This window comes from Musca domestica, unplaced genomic scaffold (genome assembly GCF_030504385.1).
Source record: "Musca domestica strain aabys unplaced genomic scaffold, Musca_domestica.polishedcontigs.V.1.1 34, whole genome shotgun sequence".
NCBI lineage: Eukaryota > Metazoa > Arthropoda > Insecta > Diptera > Muscidae > Musca > Musca domestica.
The window spans coordinates 4,879,550-4,894,660 of NW_026712313.1; the positions used below are offsets into that span (position 1 = coordinate 4,879,550).

A 15,111-nucleotide genomic window follows, 5' to 3' on the forward strand; every position below is an offset into this window, starting at 1 on the left:
CAAAAAAACTCTTACAGGTTAATATAATCCCTTCAACATCTAAAATGATTTTCTATTTGTAAGCACAACCCACACATTCTAATTTTCAGGGGTTGGCGGTCAGCGATCTCTATAACCCCTGCTCAAGAAAACACTTAACACTCAGCAGAAATAGCCTTCAATCACATTAATCTCCCCGAACATCAACACTAATCGCTTTCTTAACGCCATCGATAATACTGTTGTTCATTTTAAGTTGAAACCCCTGCCATTTCCCTCATTAGATTTCAGATTACTTATATTCTTTTACTACCATTAATTAGTTGACCCAAAAAATAAATCGAAAATAAATGTCTTCCCACTTATTTTTCCTTTCAGCTCTATTGCATGGCCGACTACGATGTATCTTCGATTGAACACGAGGCTCTGCTAATTGTGGTCGCCTCCACCTTTGGCAACGGTGATCCGCCGGAAAATGGAGAGGTAAGTGGTAGCTGTTGTTGATTGATTGGTGTTATTAGGTTGAGATATATGTTGAAACAGTAATTGAATAGAATTGTTTTTGTTGTATTAATGTGAACCAGCATTTAGTCCTTAATCAGGGTGATAAGAATATTTAATCATGCAGCAGTTATCGTGAATTGTAATAATTTAGCTTAGCTGAAATGGAAGTGTTAATCTTTACATTAAAATAAAATCAGAAACACACGATTAATATTTGTTAGAAAAGGCTTGATCTTGACATAGTAGTAATAATTAAAAATATATTTTTTTCTAGCATTTCCAGGCTCATTTTTATTAAAAGAAAGGGCATATTCGGAAAAATCATTTTTTTTAATTTTTCATTTTTTTTTTTTTTTTTTGAATTTGTTTGGCTCATATTTTCTAGAAGAAGGTTATATTTTGTACCAGTTCTCATATCAATAAAAAAAAAATATTTTAATTTAACTTTACTAAATAAGAGAAAAAGTTAAAAAAAATATAAGTTGCTGGATGTAATTTATCTGCTACACATACAAGATTATTCTGCTACTTTTTATAGGAAAAGTTCCAAAAATCTAGGAAGTCCTTGAATAAATTCTTGCCCAGAGAAATATTGTAAATAAAAATCTAGAATTATAAATTCCATGATTTTTGGTCATAAAGTCATTGAAAACAGAGTCATACAAATTTCAAGTGGGGATCAGAAAAATCGAGACCTCATTCGTTTATTACAAAATTTATGCTTTAAAAAATGTTGGTCCTTTTTGTGGGAGATAGCAATATAATTGTGCCTATGTTTTTCATGTGGGGTAAATAAGTAAAAATATTGGATGTGAGAAGTTAAAGGAAATCAGGCATATGTTTAAATATTTTGAATGATGTTTAAAAATGTTATATTTTTTGTAGGAGGTATTAAACGAAGAGGACTTATGATTTCCAATTTTGCACATAATTTATGAATGATTCAAATATTGAATGATTAACTTTGGATTTTTTCGTAGACCGGACTCGCTTCATGTCCAGGTTGATAAAACTCATTAATTAAATGGTTAAAATATCAGACAAGTGTGAATGTCAAAGTTAACATCGCAAAGAAACCTAAACAAGGGGACATGTTTCCTACCACCTAAACGCTAACAATTTATAAATATTAAAAACAAAATTCCTGACCAAACAAGTAAAAAGCAGCTAAGTTCGGCCAGGGCGAACTTTTAATACCCTCCAGCATTCGAAAGCAACTAGGAAAATTTAATCGAAAAAACCCTGATATGGGGCTATACGGATACGAAATACAAAATTAAAAAAAAAATGAATTAAAAATTGTTGAATATTGCCTGAATGACTAAAACGTGAGCCAAAATGACCCCTTTCCGAACCTAACTTTCGAAAAATAGCCAGACATATGGACTTCACAAAATCGACTTAGAATTTTCTTTCTTGGGTCTGACATGAGTATTTCGAGGAGTTAAAAATGGAATCACAATGTTAATATAGTCTCCATAGTATGGTGGAGGGTATAGATGTTGAAAGAATATTGTTGATCAAGTCTCATTTTTGTTTAAAAAACCCCAGTTTATACCCTTTATTCAACATTTTAATAATTAAATAAATAATACGAAATAAGCATCCGATTAAGTTAAGTTACGCTCATATCATTATTTCTAGCAACACAAGATATGGTGTTAAGCTCACAAAAAAAAAACAAGAAAGATAAGTAAAAAAGGAGCTGAGTTAAGCCGGGCCGAACTTTTAATACCCTCCACCATTTCGAAGGAAATTGAAAAATTTCAAAATAAAAAATCCGAAACCTGCAACTTAAATGAAAACCGTTATATGGGGACATTACGAACTTCAAATACGAAATTCGAAATAATTCCGCTCAATAATATCGCTAAAATCATGAAAATACCGAATATCGGGAGGTAGCGTTATATGGGGGCTATACGAAGACTTGGATCTGCATACAAACATTTTTGTCATAGGCTGTAATACCCATTACGAACTTCAACTACGAAATTTTTAATAATTCCGGTAAATAATGTCGCTAAAATCGTGAAAATACCGAATATCGGGAGTTACCATTGTATACAAAGATCTGAACCTGCATAAAAAAGTCTTGCCATAGGCTGTAGCACCCATTGGTATCTTCCAGCATGAAATTTGAAACGATGCCGGTGAATAATGTTGCTGAAATCATCAAAATACCAATTATCGGGAGGTATTATATGGTGGCCATACGAAGACTTGGACCTGCATACAAAAATTTAGTCATAGGCTGTAGTACCCATTACGAACTTCAAATACGAACTTTTAAATAATAATGTCGTTAAATCTTGAAAATACCGAATATCGGGAGGTGCCGTTGTATGGGGGCTATTCGAAAACGTGGACCGACATGGCCCATTTACGAATTTAACCTGCTTACTGGCAAAAATTTAGCCTTCTATCTCAATTTGTTTGAATGATAGCGTGATTACAACAAACGGACAGATAGACGGACATTGCTAGATCGTCTTAGAATTTTACGCCGATCCAGAATATATATACTCTGTAAGGTCTATTATGAATATTTCGAGGAGTTGCAAACGGAAGGACAAAGTAAATATACCCTCCATAGAATGGTGGAGGGTATAAAAAACGGAAAATAAGTATTCCATTCTCTTGAAATTTCACACATCCCAATAATTCCGTCAGCGTAAGATCTGGTGTTAAGATGGTAGAAATTAGCCCACTTCTTCTTGTACCTCCCCCCACAATGGGTAAAAATGTTGAGTATTTATATGTCTCATAAAATGCGAAATAAGCATATGATTCATTCTAAACTTCACACATTCCTATTTTTGGCCCCAATGGGCCAACATTTTGAACAACCATGAAGCTTATAAAATAGGAAATGAACATTCGATTCTATTCAAACTCGGCACATCTCATAATTTCTATCAACACAACATCTGGTGTAATTATGAAATATATCTGACCACTCCTTCTGGTACCTCCCCCAAGAAGGGTCAACATTTTGGCTATGCTCTTTCTATTCATGTGTATTAGTGCCATTAGGGCTTTGCTGCTCAATGATATCGACTGAATTTAGCATACTTTTCGGCCTATAACAAAATTTAAATTTGAAAAGGTTTTGTGGGGAGTCATAGGTTCGGATATAAACTAGTTCTTTTGTCTTCTTAATATTTTCTTTTTAACTTAGAACTCTATTTAATATATTTAAAATGATCTTTTATTTAACAGCTTTTCTCCCAGGATTTGTATGCCATGAGAGTTCAAGAATCCGGTGAGAGTGGTCAGGATTCCAGGTAAGTTATACATATATATATTTTTTTTTAAATACTAAATCATTTAACTCATCTCAAATGTCCTTATTTTAAAGAAGATTTTTTGCCTTTTAAATACATTTGAACATATCATCCTACACACTCCTTCTTAAATTCAAATTCATTTCAATATAATTCCAAATATTACAAAAATTAATTGGAAAACTTCGTCGTAGCATTGTCATGGCCTTGAATTACAAATTAAAGAATTGGCATTACGCTCTTCCTTCACTGGTAATTCAAGACATTGGAAATTGGCAATGATTTAAAATTCAAGGCGACAAGTCATACTTTCCAATTATACTCAACAAATAAGTGGAATCATTCAGACACCCACCCTCCCCTCACAGCGCCATCATCGCTCTACTTAACTGGATTTGAAAGTAATAGTTTTGCACAAATTGTGAGGCATCCAAATGTAATCGAACAAAAAAGAATTTCGAACAGAAATCTGATTGTAAAACGATTACAAAGCATAAAAACAAGGAAGCTACTCGTAATGCCGGTAGATGGGTTAAAGAGTTGCCATTGGGAATTTTGATTTTAATTGAGAATTCTTAGAAAATTTAACACATTTTGAAATTTTTAATTTTTCTTTTTAAGCCTTTGGAAAAAATAAAAACAGGAAAAAAATTTGATACTTGTAAACATAACTTAAAATAATTTCCTGGTTTTAATATATGTCCATATAAAAGATAGCATTGAGTGAGAAAAAGAGACAGTCAGATAGAGAGAAAATGGGATTAACAGAGGAAAGGAAGAGCAAGAAATCAATATCAGAGCCATAAACGGAATATATAGAGCTAATGAAACACTAGATATCTCACAGGACTCAGAAAATAATACAAAATCCAAACAAAAAAAAAATTAATCGTTTCAACTTTATTTTGAAATTTTTTTATTAACTAGCAAGTGTCCGGTATTTCGTCAGCGAAACTAGATTCTTTCCAAGAGATGGTGATAGTCTTTTTTAATACTCAAAATGCATATTATTTTCTTTACATCGGATTTAATTTTCAGACTTTCAATGTTTTCTCTATTATTCAAGTGCTTCCCTTTTTGGAAAGCATAATAGGAATTTTTTTCTTTTACTCCAAAAAGTCTTCAAAATCTTTCATTTTGAGGTTGTCCTCCTCGGCCAGTAAAACCATTGTAGAATGGACTCACTTCCAATTTTTCTGTCCAAAACTATTTCAACGTCTCCATATGTAAGGCCAGGAAACCAGCAGTGAACTCAATATCAAATTTCGGGATTCCAGCTCTATCTCCACGCCAAATTTAGTACTATTTATTACTTTTCGTACAATTATCAAATTTTTCTGTCCAAGACTATTTCAGAGTCTCTATATGTAAACCCTAGAAACTAACGGTGATCTTAATATCAAATTTCAGAATTTCAGCTCTATTCCACTAAAAAAAATTAGTAACACCGAGATTCCAGCTCTATTCCTTCACCCAATTACCAATTTCGTACCACTTAGTAATTTTTGTACAATTATAGAACACATTTCCAAAACCAATTCTATATTTCAATCCCGAATAGCAAAAGAGACTTCATTATCAAATTTGAGAATTCCGTCAAATTTGAGAATTCCAACTCTATCCCTTAACCCAATAACAAATTAAACACTTTTCGAATAGCGGATAAAATAATTTATATACCTCAACCTCAGATACAAACTGTGACCTTAATATGAAGTTTTAGAATTTCAGCTCTGTAATTTCCCCTGTTACCAAATTTAGTACCATTAAGTACAATTGTAGTAAATATTTCCAATAATACAACACCATTCAGTACTTTTAGTACAATTATAGTACACATTTTCAAAACAGTTTCAATATCTCAATTCCAGAGAGGCCTTGGTATCAAACTTGAGGATTCCAGCTTTAACTTTTCGTAAACTTATAGTACACATTTCCAAACAACCAACATATCCCAATACCAGATACAAACACAGACCTTAATATCAAATTTCGACATTCTAGCCCTAGCCCTTCACAGAATGTCAAATTCAGTACCATTTAGTGTTTTTCGTAAAAATTTAGGACGAATTTCCAAGTCACCGCCAAATCTCCAAAACAAATACCATTATCTTAATCTTAATATAAAATTTATGATTTTTTTCTCTATCATTTCACTCAATACCAAATGTAGTATCATTCAGTTCTTTTAACGCAATTAACTTCCATATGTCCAGGCTACACATAAACAGCGACCCCAATGTAAAATTTCAGATTTCAAGTTTTATTTGTCCACCTAAAGCCAAATTGTACCAAACGTAGTAGTTTTTAGTACTTTTCGTGCACTTGTAGCACATATTTTTAAAAGCATCTCTTTATTATAAACCTTTAATTGACAGTGACCCCAATACAATATTTCAAAATTTCAACTTTATCACACTAAAACTTCCAAAAATGTCATATAACCCAACGGTAATCCTAACTCCAAATTTCAGAATTCCAGCTATATCGGCTCATCACAATTCCAATTTTTACCAAATTTAATACATTTTTGTACAAAAATAGTACAAATTTTCTTAAATACCTAAATAACACACACCAATAAAAATCTTATTTTTAAAATTTCAGAATTCCAGCTCTATCGGTTCGCATAAATTCAAATTGTACCAAATTTAGCACATTTTAGTACAAATTTCCAAAACTTCCTACATAATCCAAATCCTACACTCCGACAGTAATCTTATTTCCAATTTTAGAGACACCAGCTTTATTGGTTCACCCAAATTCAAGTTTTACCAAATTTAGTACCACTTAGTACTCTTAAGTAAAATTTTCATAACTACCTACAATGCAATATTAATCTTAAGTCCAAATTTCACGATTCCAACTCTATTGATTATCCCAAAATCTAAATTGTACAACATTTTATACCATTTAGTACACTTAAGTACAAATTTTCATGCGTGCCTACATCATACACTCCAATAAAAAAATATTATTTTAATATTTCAGGATTCCAACTCTTCCTGTTCAGTCAAAATTTAAATTACACCAAATTTAGTACAAAGAGGTACAAATTTCCACAACTACCTAAATACCATGGTCTTGCAATGCACTGGTAATCTCATTTCCAAGTTTCAAGATGCCAACTCTATTGGTTCTCAAAAAATCCAAACTGCAACGAATTTAGTACCATTTAAGTACAAATTTTCATAACTATCTTCATCATATAGTCCGATAGAATCTTAGTATCAGATTTCAAAATTTAAATTGTACCAAATTTAGTACCATTTTATACTTTTCGTACACATAAGTACAAATTCCGAACACTACCTCTATACTTCAGTCTTGCAATGCAATGGTTATCCTATTATCAAATTTAAGAATTCCAATTCTATGGGTTCTCAAAAAATCTAAAATGTACCAAATTCAGTACCATTTAGTACACATAATTGAGAATGTTCAAAACTGCCTACATTCCTCAGTCCTAACATGCAATAATAATCTTATTTCTTAATTTCAGAATTTCAGCCCTATCGGTTCACCCAAATCGAAATTCTACTAAATTTAAAACCATTTAGTACTTTTCGTGCACATAAGTACAAATTTCGATAACTTCCTCCATATCTCAATTCTACACTCCGCCAGTAATGGTAATTTCAAATTTCAGGATTTTAAGTTTCATCAGTTCCTCCAAATTTAAATTGTACTAAATTTAGTGCCGCTTAGTACTTTTCGTATACATGAGCACATACTTCCAAAACTACCCCCTTACATTGACTCTACTCCTCAACCTTGATGCCCATTCCGAATTTTAGGATTTTAGCTCTAACCGTTCAAATGATACGAAATGGTACCAAATGTAGTACATGTTGGTACTTTTGGTACACTTATAGCGTGAATTTCCAAAATTCCTTTAGTACATCTATCATACGCACCATCAGTGACCCTCATTTTATATTTAAGAGCTCCACCTCCACTGCTTCCTCAAACACAATGGGTACCATATTTAGTACATTTAATACTTTTCGTACCGTTCTAATACGAATTTCCAGAAACCCAGCCTTATTTGACCTTTAATAAATTTCGTATCATTCTAGTACGAATTTCCAATAATCCAGCCTTAACTGACCCCTTCGAACCAAGAGTGACCCTCACCCAACAATTCAAGATTCTAGCTTCAGCCTTTTCGGCTGGGCATTGATGAATCGTTAAGTCAGCCAATCAATCAGTCAGTCAGTTACTGTTTTATTAATACATATATTTGAAAGTAAATTTGCTCTGCCTGTTCTCTAACAAAATGAGGACCATTTTTCATACCGAGCGAAAAATACCACCAATTTTGCTTCAAAAATCCCCAAAAGGTAACCCTATTTCCCATTTTTACCATTCAACAGAGAAAATTAACTTCAAACATTTGCCAATAACTTTTCGAAATTTCTATCATCATTGAATAAAAAGGGTAGGATCTGACGAAGGAAAAGCCGGCCAATTACAATCACTTTAAGAATTTTGTTAATAACTTTTTTTTGTTGGTAGGCCAAAACTTTGACAATGAACGAACCATTGATGACTACAACGCCGACAAAGTCAATGAACATTGGCAAGTTGGACAAATCGCAACAAAAGGCAATGACTAGCTCAGAAACAGAGAAAAAGTTGTAAATGTTTCGAGTTCTTTTGTTTTGTCGAGTTCAGTATTGGCAGTGGCTACTTTCCGAAGATGTTAACAGGAAAGAAACAATATTTGAAGTGACTTGAAGTTTTTATAGTTTTTTCCTGGGAGGATATTGGAAATAAGAATTCATCAATGTGATGGAATAGTTATTTGAACAAGTAAAAGAAGAAAATTGATTTGGAGAAATGATATTAGAATGGGATATAGGAAGTGTTAGGATTGGAATACTTGAGTCACACTTTTATTCCGGACTGCTGGTTTGATGGATAAAAACAAAATCCCACACACTGGGATTTTGCTCAAAAATTATCTAAATATTGATTTTGATCCAAAAAGACCTAATTCGATTTCTTTTTCAATTTGTTGTTAATGTTGTTGTTGTAAATTCATACATCAGCTCTTCCCCCTTACCCACTGTGCCACACTGCCGTATTTTAACATATGTTCGACCATCATCAATTATATGATGGGCCATATATTAAATGACTGACATTTGAAATGTTGTAGAAAATCACCACACTGAAACAATAAAAAAAACACATAAGAAATAGCAAAAACCACAATAACAAATAGCAAATAAAGAAATATGATGGACAAGCAAAAAACAAGTGGTAAAATGTGAAAACACAAGAAAAGCAAATAGAAAAGGAAAAAGAAAGAAAAACTTTTATTTACTTTTGACGACTTTTGTGCGTGTTAAGGCCATAAACTTTGTCGATTTTCGCAAAGCGTGTGTTGGCATATTTTGGTTTGCTAAATTTCCAAATTATTAGGGGACTTTCATGGGAAATCTCACACCAGCATTGGTCAAGTGTGATGACCTAGCCTATTTAAGATGAGTTTTAGTGGTCTTCATCAATCTAATTATATTTGGTAACTAAATATGTGTTATTATTTTGTAGGTAACGTTTAAATCTTAACGAACTTATAAACCTCAATAGGTCAGCATCGGAAATACAGAATATTCGCCCACTCTTCCCTGTGCATCTTAGTCTGAAATCAATGTACTTTGGATATCATATTTTTTTCTGTATTGGTCACAATAGTTCAGAACAAAAAAAAATCCTGCAATTTTTAAAAAAACATTCTGAAGGAGATTTTATCCAAAATTCGTGTTCTATTTTTAGTTTTTTTGCGTGAAGGACTTTCGGGCCAGAATTCGTGCATGTTTAAAGAATATTTATATAAGGCCTTCCGGGATAAAATTCCTGACCTCCTGGCGAAAATATTTTTAAGAATATTTGGACCTCTGGATCAACCAAAATCGTGAATTTTTAGAAGAATTTTCTGAAGGATATCCTGACCAAAATTTGTAATTTTTGACACTAGTGAAGGAACTCCTCGACAAAACTCGTGGATTTTTTAAAATATTTTTAGTAGTAAAATATTTTAGTAGTTTCCCAGCACAAAAAATTGGGGATTCTTACGAATATTAAAAAAAACTTCTGACCAACTTTTTTAAAATTATTTTTTACAAGGATTTTTAACCTGAACAAAAATCCTTGATTGTTTGAGGATTTAAAAAAAATACATATTGATTGCTTTAAAAATCATATTTTTTATATCTTTAAGATTATTTGTAGGTGGATATTTTTAAGATTCCAATGTAGGGCTTTACAGGCCAAAAACTGTAATGTAATGAATCACCAAAATTAAGAAAAATGATCTCCTGGCCAAAATTCCTTTTTTTATTTTTAAAAATTTTTTGCGGGGTCCCCTTGGACTTTTAAGGATATCTTGACCGAGACTCGTGATTTTTTAAGAATACTGAGAAGGATCTCCTAAGGAGAGATCTCAAATTTTAGAATAAGTTTAGATTTGTTCGAATTGGACACCTTTGACACGAATTGTTACTCTGCGGTATTTTTGCCCATTCCCGGCAAAGCGCTTGCTTGAGGTGATCGACACTTTGGTATTTTTTAGTGCCAACCTTGTTTTCCAAAATACTCCAGAAACAATCATCCAACGGATTGGTATCCGGAGATTTTGGTGGCCATTGTGCGCTGGAAATAAAGCGAGGAACCTCATTTTGTAACCATTCTTGGGTGGCGCGTGCTGAGTCCTGTTGGAATGTCCTTATGACCAAAAATTGCGTTATTTTGGAATATTTTAAAGGTTATTTTGTCTAAAATTTTCGATTTGTTCAGAATAATATTTAAGGTCCTACTTACTAAAAAATAATGGATTCTTACAACTATTTTAATCCAAATTGTGGATTTTTAAAGAATATTTTAAAGAACCTTTTGGTCAAAAGTAGTAGCTTAAAAAATATTCTGAAAAAAAATTGGATTTTTAAGGCTGTTTAAACAAATATTTTGAAGGAACTCTTGACCGAAAATAGATGATACTTTTGAGAATATTTGGAAGACATATACAGACTATACATTTTTACGAATACTTGTTAAAGACCAAAAATCTTATTTTTTTGGGGATTTTTTCAAAGCTACCTTAAAATCTTAATTAAAAAAATTCAGCTTATCAAAAAATTGTGATTTTTTAAGAATATGTTATAAGATTTTCTGAGCAAAAGTCGAAGATTTTTTAAGAGTTTTAATTTGATATTCATTTGCAAAAAATATCGTTAATTTTTGAAGAATATTTTAGACGAAAATTATTTAAAGGACCTCCTCACCAAAAATGGTGGATGTTTAGAAGGATATTCGACCGAAAATAGTGTGTATTTCTAAGGATATTTTTAAGGACATCCTTACAAAAAAATCTGATTTAGTAGATTTTTCAAAAATATTTAAAAGGAACACCTAGCAAAAGTTGAGAAAGTGTTTAAAAATATTTATTTTAGGTTTGAAGTACCTTCTGACCAAAAATTGCAGAATAAAGGAATATATTTTGAGGGACATTTTTCCAAACAAATTTTATATTGTTTAAAAAATATTTTAAAAATATTTAAAATAATTAATTTTTGAGACTATTTTAAAGGAAAGTATGAATTTTTGAAAGAACATTTTGAAAGATAATTTAAGGAATATTTTGAAGGCACTTTGCTTAAAACTTTTTAACTTCTGATCGAAATCGTGGTATTTTTAAAAATATTTCAAAGGATCTTCTTAAAAAATTGTTTTGCATTTTTCTTTAAATATCCTCCGTCAATTTTTTAAGAATATTGTAAGGGACCTATTAATCGAAAATGTTTAAGACAATTCTGAAGGAAATCCGGACCAAAAATCGCGGATATTTAAAGAAAATATTGGAAGTTTTTAAATTCCTTGCAAAAACTTTTGATTTTTAAAACAAATTTTTAAGTCTTCGCAATCAAAAATCTCGGATAATTTTTTTAATTTTTTCCAAGATAAAAATTGAGGACCTCTCCGAAAATTCCATAGATTAACTTCTAGGTTATTAAAATTCATGCTATTTGGGCATATAATAAAGTTTGAATAGGATATAGTGATAATGGGACCTATATCATTGGGGTTCTGTACAATAAAAAAACATATTTTGCTATATGATATATTGCGCCGATATAGCCCATCTTCGAACTTGACCTGTCTGCAGGCAAAAAACTGGTCTGTGTAAATTTTAGCTTTCTATCTTTATTCGTTTTGACTCTAGCGTGATTACAACAGACGGACGGATGGACAGGGCTAAATCGTCTTAGAATTATATATACACTTTGTTGGGTCTAAAATTATTATTTCGATGAGTTACAAACGAAATAACGATCTTAATATACCCTCCATGCAATGTATGGTGGAGGGTATAAAAACTGAGGGTGGATATGTATAAATCGACTCAGAATGTAATTTTATGAAGAACACCAAAACAAGCCATGTGTGTTTTGACTCCCTATGTATGTTACAAATAAATTCAAAACAAAATAATACCCTTTATCCTCGAGTTGTGTGGGGTATAAATATTCAAAAGTTGAATATTCAAGGTGTTCAATTTATTAAATATTCGTTAGAGAAAATACGTAGATTAAATATTTTTTTGAAGTTTTACTATCCATGTGAATTTGGAAGTTCTAATCATGTTAAAAAAAACCCCTACAAGTCCCTAATATGACCTTTATTATTGACCGTATATAGATATTTTAGGGGAAAATGAAAACTAATTCTTTCATTGTAAGCTCTGCCATATAAAGCTTTCTCTCCTCTTCGACGAATTATTGAAGGATTACGTGTCGTAGTTTTTGGTTTTACCAATTTTCCACTTAGAATAGTACAATAAAGATGTACATTATTAACAGTTTTTTCAATTAATTTTAAATATTTTTCTTAATAGTTGTTAACCATTTTCCCACATTTTTTACAAAATAAAAGCTTTCCCACAAAAAAAAAAAAAAAAAAAAAAATAATAGAATAAAAAAAAATTTAAAATATTTGAAAAATAAATAAAGCGTAAAAGTATACAAACGTTTTCTTTTGTCGGCATTTTTTTTGGGGAACATCTTTTCCCTGCCAGACACATCGTCTTCTAAAAGCTTTCCCATTAGCCCCCATGTTTCTTCTAAGGCTAAGATGACAAACAACCACATCAGCAATATCATATTCACCTTTATTCCTATCTCATCATCGACATCATTCATTGTCATTGTTGTTGTCGTGACATATGATTCGTGAAATATGCCATCATTAACATTATAATAGCGCAGAAAATTCGGGGTGGTAGGTGGAGGTGGTTAGGGGGAAAAATACTTTTGTTGAACCACAACAAATTGAAGGAAAGGAAGATATTTGTTAAAGGAAATTGGAAAATATCCAGCCGTAATAATATTTGTGTGCGTGTAAGAAAACATGTTTGTGTGTTTCTACATTTTCATGCCAATATATTTTTTTGATTGTTCAAATAGGCATATCACATTCATTGACAAGGTTGTAAATGGAAGTTTTGTCTGTTCTGTGAAATTGTTGAAAAAAAGAAATATAATTTTTTTTATTTTGGGGCTTATTTGAGTATTTTAGAAACCTTGTCTTTTCTAGGAATGTAAATATTGTAACACACCACCCTCCAATTAAAGCATTGGTTACATACATACACTTTCAAATATTTATTTAAATCAAAATGTAGAGCAATTTATTGTGCGTTTTTATGAGAAATTCACAAATACAAATTCAAAACAAATTTGAATATACGAGGGTTGCTAATATAGAGGGTGAGATAATAAAAACGGCAACAAAGTCAAACGCCATAATTTTTACATTTTTTTTTAAATTTCATTGAATAAAACCAAAAAATGTCGGAAATAGCATAAATATTTTGAATAGTTTAGATTTGTTCGAATTGGTCAACTTTGGCACGAAATTTGGCCCTCAAACGGCCAATGAAACCGTTACACGCTGTCCGAATGTTGCTCTGCGGAATTTTGACCCATTCCCGGCGAAGCGCTTGCTTGAGATGATCGACACTTTGGTATTTTTTAGTGCCAACCTTGTTTCCAAAAAACTCCAGACACAATAGTCCAACGGATTGGAATCCGGAGATTTTGGTGGCCATTGTGCGCTGCAAATGAAGCGATTCTTGGGTGGCGTGTGCGATGGTGCTGAGTCCTGTTGGAATGTACAAGGTCTGCGGCCAAATTGTTTGCGTGACCAAGGCTTTAATACACCCTCCAGAATATTTTCGAGATAATATTCGGCATTTATTCTGATGCCACGGTCGATTAATACGAGCGGAGAGCGACCATCGGCTGTTATGGCGGCACACACCACCACCGTAGCCGGCGCTTGAGTTCTGGTGGCCAACCGATAGTGCACATTTTCAGCCGACCTCTATGGCAAGTAAACCCGATAATTTTGTTTGTTTACAAACTGCTGGACAACGAATGTTTTCACATCGGAGAAAACCAAATTCGGCAGTTCACCACTTTTGGCCAAGCGAAGCAACTCTTTAGCTCTTTTGAGTCTATTTTCTTTCTGTTGCGGTCTAAGTTCTTGCATTTTTTCAATGGCTTTATCCCGAGCTCATTTTTGGAATATTGAGATATATTCAGCTCTCGAGCCATTTTTCGGACACTGCGACGCGGATTTCGATCAAGTCGCTTCTTTACATTTCGAACGATTTCTGCTGATGTTGCTAGTTTTTTCCGTCCACTTCCTTGACGTCGGGCTACGCTACCAGTATCACGATAACGAGCTATGGTACGAGACACAAAAGATTTATTCACATTTAAATTCTGGAGTGCTCCAGCGTTAGCCACTTGTGGTTTTCGAGCCAAATATAAAGAAATCACACTGTCACGCTTGAATTCCATCACGAATAACTTTTTTCTAGAAAATTTTCACCAAAAATGCTTTTGTACGCTTGTAAACAATATAATGAGCTGTCACTGGAATAATTTTAACAGCTGTCGGACAAGTGGCTTATAAACGACAGCAGTCTGAAGTTGGTTGTAGTTTTTTTTCATCTCACCAATATGTTTCATCCGAATCGGTGTTTAAATGCCTCACATTCGTAATATGGAATCTTCAACAATGATATATGGTACCAGATATCTCACAGAGCTCAGAAATACCTTTGCCAACATTTTCAGATCGCATAATATTTGGATATAGCTTCCATATATATCTTCATACGATTTCGCGGCTATTTGCTCCAAATATGTACAGGGTTGCCCTTATTCGACGGACCCATCTGGCAACGCCATAACTTTTGACAGAGATGTCACATCGCTTAATGACATACCGCGTTTGAAGTGTCAGTCCAAGCAGATTTTTACCATGAACC

The 15,111-nt window shown here is 32.5% G+C and overlaps 1 protein-coding gene across 1 annotated transcript in view; it reads left to right on the forward strand.

Moving 5' to 3' along the window:
• LOC101891936 (nitric oxide synthase) overlaps positions 1-3,774 on the forward strand; it is a 143,333-nt gene extending 139,559 nt beyond the window's left edge. The window contains exons 12-13 of the mRNA XM_059125611.1: positions 358-462; positions 3,706-3,774. Of these exons, the coding sequence (XP_058981594.1) occupies positions 358-462; positions 3,706-3,774 (174 nt within the window). The remainder of the gene's footprint in view (positions 1-357; positions 463-3,705) is intronic.
• Positions 3,775-15,111: the final 11,337 nt, after the last annotated feature.